The sequence below is a fragment of the Leptinotarsa decemlineata genome, unplaced genomic scaffold (genome assembly GCF_025532065.1).
Source record: "Leptinotarsa decemlineata unplaced genomic scaffold, Ldec_3_MD MMD2_tig00000882_RagTag_RagTag, whole genome shotgun sequence".
NCBI lineage: Eukaryota > Metazoa > Arthropoda > Insecta > Coleoptera > Chrysomelidae > Leptinotarsa > Leptinotarsa decemlineata.
This window is the reverse complement of record NW_027412556.1, coordinates 18,435,904-18,443,150: the sequence shown is the minus strand read 5'-3', so window position 1 is coordinate 18,443,150 and position 7,247 is coordinate 18,435,904. Positions and strand designations below refer to the sequence as shown.

The 7,247-nt window shown below is 32.4% G+C and overlaps 1 protein-coding gene across 1 annotated transcript; it reads left to right on the top strand.

The window, feature by feature from the left end:
• Positions 1 to 923: 923 nt before the first annotated feature.
• On the top strand, positions 924 to 6,944 carry Cpr92F (Cuticular protein 92F). Its single transcript, XM_023170580.2, has 2 exons — positions 924 to 1,065; positions 5,987 to 6,944. The coding sequence occupies exons 1-2, from the start codon at positions 1,054 to 1,056 to the stop codon at positions 6,761 to 6,763; spliced, it is 789 nt and encodes a 262-aa protein (XP_023026348.1). The 5' UTR covers positions 924 to 1,053; the 3' UTR covers positions 6,764 to 6,944.
• Positions 6,945 to 7,247: the final 303 nt, after the last annotated feature.

The following is a 7,247-nucleotide window of genomic DNA, read 5'->3' as shown; positions in this document are numbered from 1 at the left end:
CTCAGCCAAATCTCTCAAAATGTCGGTGCTAAAAACATAATTTCAGCTACTTGAAAACAATCACTTGTCAAATTTATATAAACTAACAAAAAATTATTGATAAAAAAATTAACCTTCGAAATGAATTGAATGAGAGTGAAATTTATTCTGCAACAAGATAGGAATCGCACGTTGAATGGTAAAACTATGTTAATCCTTAGCGTTCACAAGTCCAGACTGGTGAGGCTTAAGATTCTTTCAAAGTTTGAAACAATGTGGGGTGAATTGAGATAACTAACTGAAAATATCAAAAGTACTGTTTGCTTAGAATAGAGAATCAATTGTAGTGCCAATGAACTATACTCACCTACTGACAAAATTTCGTTATCATTGACTGTAATTAAATTTTTATTAAAAAAACAATTATGACTTTGCTGATTTTTGCAAAATATCCTGAAAATATTCAACTCAGCATACTTAATATATCAATCCAAACGATGGAAATGAAAAATTTTCAAATTTGATCGAATTAATGCTATGATCCACAAATGAAATGAAGTTTTCAATCGAAGTATCTTTTGATAAATCTAACTACTTTTATTTCCACTTAAGATAATTTCTTGATATGAAATGTACTGAGAATTTTTCAATTTTTTTGGACAAATTCTGAGTATGTTAACATAGTTTGGTAAAGTAAACTGAACACAACATTCATTGCTACATTCTTTCGTCAGGTAAAGAAATATGTGTACTAATTACGGTCGCTGCACCGGAAACAAATATTTCAAGTTTATTTTTTTTGAAACAAGCAGATTTTTTTGTGGTAAGTCCCGCCAAATATTTCAACATTCATAATTCATTATTTTCCTTCCTACTTCTGCGTTTTCTTTGTCCTTCTCTGGGCGTTGCAGATCCACATAATGTGAAAGGGACCTTGCTCTTCACGAAAGGAAGGTGAGCTGGGGGAACTATGAGGATATTGGGGGCTTTATATATACAGAGGTGGAGAGAAACAATAATCAATATTCGTTAACAGTCCTAGTGTTTAGGAGGTTCATAACTAATATCAACACCATGATGATTTTGGTAAGTTACGTGAAATAGTGAGTGATGAAGTGCTTACTCGAAAAATTTTCAGTTCGGTATAAGTATCCTATTTGCGTTTTACGTTATAATCACAGTGTTTTTCGTTGATTCAGTAATTATTACGAAGTGATGTAGTTTTCAATACATTGTGATGAATCGATATGGATAATTACTTTTGAAATATTCTGTCAAAAATTAGGGTTTTTATTATTTCAATGAACTTTTCATCGTTAAGATCCGTACATGATATATCTTCATCATAAAAGACAGTTTACAGTCGAATGTCTAAAATCATAATCAATTCAAAAATTGATGTGAATTATGAAATATCTCCTTTCAACAGCAGATATGTCACAAAATTGTTGACGTTGATATTAATATAAAGTATTTTTCTATTGCTATACCTCATGAAGGTTTATAAAAATATTTGTTTTCATTATAAATCGCTATTTCATCAGCTTCTTTTTTTTTATGAAGAATTTGATGGAAGTGAATCATCTAGTATTGAAAACTTAATGCCTCATATGCTTCTCCTCAAATGAGTGTTTTACTGAGGTGTATCGTAAAAAATGCTGAGTTGCTGCAGTGTCAAAGATTCTTATATGAGTACTTAATGATTGATGTTCTCAAATGCCTTTTTCAGTTATGATAACTTTGATTCTCCATTGAACTATTGAGATATTTATTCTGATTGGTTTTTGGATGTTGCCGAGGTTTTCTTTGGTTATAATCTACAAACGTTACAACTGCAAATGCGGCAGTTATTCTTCTGCAGTTAAACGGCAGAAGAATAAAAAACAGAAGAAAAACATTCAGATATAGATGTAAAGTTGTGAAGTTAGAAAGTCTATCTCCAACCTCTACTGGTCTGTAACATATCTACAATTTAGCTTACATTTATGATATAATTGATTACTACACTATTGAAATTGATATATTTTTGAAATATGTTATCGTCGTCACCAGTGGTATGAAAAATACAATTATCTAGAAAAAAAGTTTTGAAGTTTTTTCGCTAAGAGAAATTTTCCCTAGAAAGGACTTGTTTCGAATCGATGCTTCCAGTATGTGTTTCAGGAAAAAACACTACTTCATGATCTGAACGTCTTCGTGCAAACTTTTTATTGATATATTCTAGTTTCTGTCCATTATTTGAAAGTTGTCTCTAAAAAAGAATCACTTGATGGATATCTACAATTTACGATGAGAATTTTCTGTTCACACCACCAAGATCTTTATCAAAACAAAAATCTTCTATACTGCTCAAAACATTCAAGAATGACTACTTCAAGTACCTTTTCAAAATTCATGACAAAGCTTCTTCCGAACTTAGGAAAGGAATAATGTTGATTTTTCAATTGTCTACTATCTTCTGTTATATTATCGTAGAATATATTTTCTTTCTCATCTGAAATCCTTTCAAGTTCATGGGAATTCACCAAACATTCCTTGTAACATATCATTTCGATTATCACAAGTCAGATAAACTTTTCCAGAATATATTCAGAAAATTCACACTTCGTTTCCATTGTGTATATTCTGATAATTTCTCACACAATACATACATGTTTGTTGAATCAAATGATTTTTCTACTAGATTTCCATTTATTCTCTACCTGATAGTTTTCACCAGCCAATAAAACTTTTGACACCAGTTATTTTAGTATTTTTTTGTGAGCCAATATTAAATACCGAATGATTTCATGTTGACTTTTTTTATTTATTATTTATACATATTTGGATTGAGTTGAACAAATATATTGGATAAATAGGTATTTGAATTTTCAAGTCGAACGGAAAAATATGAATAATACCCCAAAACATTCAAAAAAATATATGGTGTACATTTATTTTGGTGCAATATTTCAATAACATGGCCACGATTCGAAAAATACTACTCCGAATTGAACTAAATTGAAATTTAAAATATGTATTTTCATGGTGGGGAAGTTGAAAACTATGTACAATAAACAAGCAATTTTAGGAGAAATGCATGATACAAAATTTCTATTTATTGTACTAATGAACAATAAATCTTCAGTAGGTCATTTGTAAACTTCATGTGAATTAGAATTAAAGTTTTGAATTTGATTTATTTCCAGCAGAAAATAGTTTCGTCATCAAGAAGTGTAAAATTTTTCAACATGCGATTTGTGATAAGAATAAGTATCTTGGCTTTGAGTTGTAATCAAAACATATCGTAGCTTTTTTCTATTCTGCTCATAACACTAGGAAACAGAGCTATTGAATTTCGAGCACATTTCTTCCTATTTGTGCAAGCAGTAATGTCATGAATAAAATATCAAATGCGGTCCAGTTATATCTCATATTCATTTCCACAAGAGCTCATAAAACTGACATTTTTTTCATTGAAATTGAAATTGAATTCTATATGTCTACTTCATTTACATCAGTATCAAGTTCAATAGAGCGATAGAATTAATAACTTTATAAATATGGGAAAGAATTCTCATGCGGATATTGAGAGCGTACTTGTTTGTCAACCTTGGAAGATTTTTTCAAAAAACGTGTGGATGTTGACACGAGGTTGCAAAGGCATCTCGTCTAGCGAGTTATTGAAATTTCAAAGAACTAAAAAAAAAGTTTTTATATACTCGTAATCATCTCCTGCAATGAATAACTGTTCTATGAATAATATGAAATTATAGGTTTTGTATGGTATTTGATTCAATGACATAATTGTTGACATATTACTGAAACAGCATTCTGTTTTGGGGTAAAATCCAGATAGATAAATTCAAACTATTTCTTTAATTCCGTCTAATGATAATAAAAACAATGCTATCTTGGTTTCTATTCGATTAATTCGCAAAACATTCAGTACATCGTATAAGTATCTCAGACTATACTTTGATCAAACCAATTCGTGAAAGTTTTGATGTATCATCACTTTTGAGATATAACCTGATACAAAAAATAGTTTCATCACATTATCATGTAGTCCAACAATTGAAATTCATTCTTCATCAAGTTTTTGAATGATGTACCTGTCATAATCATATCACCCAATCACATGCCAGGAATGGTATGTTCAATAGTGAAATCTCGTTAATCTTTAGCTCGCACATGTTTCAATTTTGGTTGTTGTCGTGCATGAGGGGGTTGAAGCTCGGTGAAAAAACTCATTTCAAGACATTAAACACAGATTCATCCTCTTAATGATCACTCATAGATATCGATACTAGAATTTTGAGGAATGAAGCAAGAAAATTGGATTTCAAGTACTCTTTGGTGAGTTCTAATGAGTTATTACCTAGGTAACTAGGTGGTAACTACTTACCGATTCAATAAAAGATGTATTAGTATTATATTATCAAACAAGTAATTTTTTTGTGTTCTGGTCGAAGTCAATGTTTTCTTCATTATACTGTGTGGAACAGTCAATCTGCTGTTTTTTTTTCAGATTCACGAAATATATATTTGAATTTAACATGCTGTCATATTTTGAATCCGATTTGTTCGTTTATAAATGAAGTGTTTTATTTCATAATGGGTTGGAATAATTGTTGCCTCCTAAAAACCTATAACATAACAATCGGACAAAAAGTCAGAGTTGCAAAAAAATCCACTGAGCATGCATGATTTTGATTTTCTCTGAAATAAACGTACGTGAATATTTGTATTCTGTGTAACAAAATACGTACTGATTCAAACAAAAATTCAATAGGTAATCAATTCTTCAAATTCTTGCCTGATTACTAATCATTTTATATTGATTTTTTCAATATGAATAATTTCCTGAAGTTTCATGTGAAAAATTAATTTTCAAGTGGTTTCTGTTTGTCACAAAATAGCTTTTCCATCCATCTCCATTAATCAGCCTCAGCCTCAGAGAAAACTCTAATGTTGTCAAAAATAGAAATAATGGCTAAAATCCGGAATTGTCAATTTAAAAATGTTCAGCGTTATTATCCATGTAATTTTTTTTTGTAAAATTGAAATAGTTTACCAATTCAGACCCTTTACTTCAAATATATTTCTTTTTCGAAAGCTTTCTGAAACAAGTCTTATTTCTTATAACGTGATATTTTGATTACTTTTTTGTTTTGAGAAACATATACCCAGTTTTGAGTCCTCGAGAAAAGAATTCATTTAAAATATCTCAGGATATTTTGACTCACTTATTGCTTTATCACACTGATTCGATTTCTCAAAAGTAATGTTTCTATGCAGTTGTATTTCTTCATCAATGTGTAGTTGGAAATTCACCTAATTCATTTCATTACAGGAGTCGAGGGTAAAGTTATCAAACACATACTTAGACGAAAGTTTTCTCCTCTCCTACTAATGAGGTGGTTTCTTCAAAAAATTATATTTTGATTTCATTGATCTGAAAATTAAAAAAACTGTCATACATAGAATAGTTAGTCAAGTGATTTAAGGCTTTAAATAAGTCATTACTGATATAAATTTAAACGAATGAACTCATCAGAAAACAAGAACATGGGATATTATTCATATCATGAGAGAGTTATAGAGAGGACCGATTATGGAGGCAAATACTTGACATCTGAGACTGAACCAACTTCATTTTAAACGATGACAAAAAACTTCAGTTGGAAAACAGTCATATAACTTCCGAAGGGAATCATTTTTTGTCCCGAATAATGATGCTGACATTTGTTGAATCAACATTTCTCAACGTTGTTTCAGAAGTGTTTTCATTACCCCAAAAATTTTAAACCTATTTTCTGTGAATGACGTTGAATACAAAAACTAACTTTACAATCTATATGAAGATTCGAACAGTAAATATAAATTTGGAAATGATGGTTCGATTTGAAGTATTTTCGATTATTTTCCATTCCTTGATGACATTTTGAATACATCTAAAAATAATTCACAATATGAGTTACAACTATCATAGAAACAATTTCAACGTCATCCATTTTTTCTTCAGGTTTTAATATCCTGTGCCCTCGCCATCTGTGAAGCTGGCTACGCATCACCTTACTACTACTCACAACATAACTCAGTTATTCTACCCAACGGAGCTCCTTTAGACACTCCCGAGGTCCAACTAGCTAAAGCAGCCCATTTCGCTGCTCACGCTAAAGCAAGGTATGGCGCTCCAGTGGTACCGTTATTACACTATGGTCAACCCCTTGCCCATAACGCCCTTCCTTTGGACACTCCCGAAGTAGCAGCAGCCAAAGCTCAACATTTCCACGACTACGCTGTAGCCGCTCAACGCAACGGAGTCTCCGTTGGACACCTTCAACTCGCCCCAGGTCTTCCAGTCGATACTCCCGAAGTCCAGCATGCGAAAGCTGCTCACTTCGCTGCCCATGCTGAAGCTGCAGCTCGTGCCCATGGATCTCACTACAGGAGGCGTCGCGGAGTCTACCCTCTCCATTATCCAGTCATTGACCACAATGGCGTACCAGTAGAGACCCCAGAAGTGCAAGCAGCAAAAGCTCATCACTTTGCTGAATATGCTAAAGTTGCCAGTCGTCCAGGTCAGAATATTCCTGAAGCTGTGAACTACTATGGTCATCCTCAGACAATTCAGTATGGCGCGCCAGAATATTACCGCGGCCCAGGTGGTCCACCAGCCCAAATTGGACCAGACGGACAGCCCATTGAAACCCATGAAGTTCAAGCTGCTAAGGCCGCGCATTTTGCAGCTCATGCAGCTGTCAGAGGAAATAACTACGGTCATTTCGGGCACTATTAAAACCAATTCTCTGTGAAAGCTACAAATTGGAGTTTGTAGTTACTGATGAGAAACTATATGTGTCTCAACAGGAACCACATAGCCTCTTTAAAGTTTTATAAATAGGCGTGATACCTTTAGTTTACTGTAAATATTGTTTGAAAATAAACGGCAAAACATATGATGTTAATGAAACTGTGAATTCAGTATTTTTTCATGTCCTGAATTTTCACTGAAGAAGTGAAAATGAAAATAATTTTGGTAGCGATGCTAAAATTGCACCAATAATTGTTCAATCCCACTACTCAATCCTGTTATTTTCAAGTTTGGTTATATATTCATTACGAGAATCAAGATGGTCACACGATTCTCTTTTTTTTTTTATTCAGTAAACAAGAGTTTTCATTTGGCCAGTATTCTGAGAACGAAAGTCATTGAAACTGACAGCAAAAGTGAAATTTGCAAAAAATATCGTCATCAAATGAATCGTTTTTCAATGGTTTAT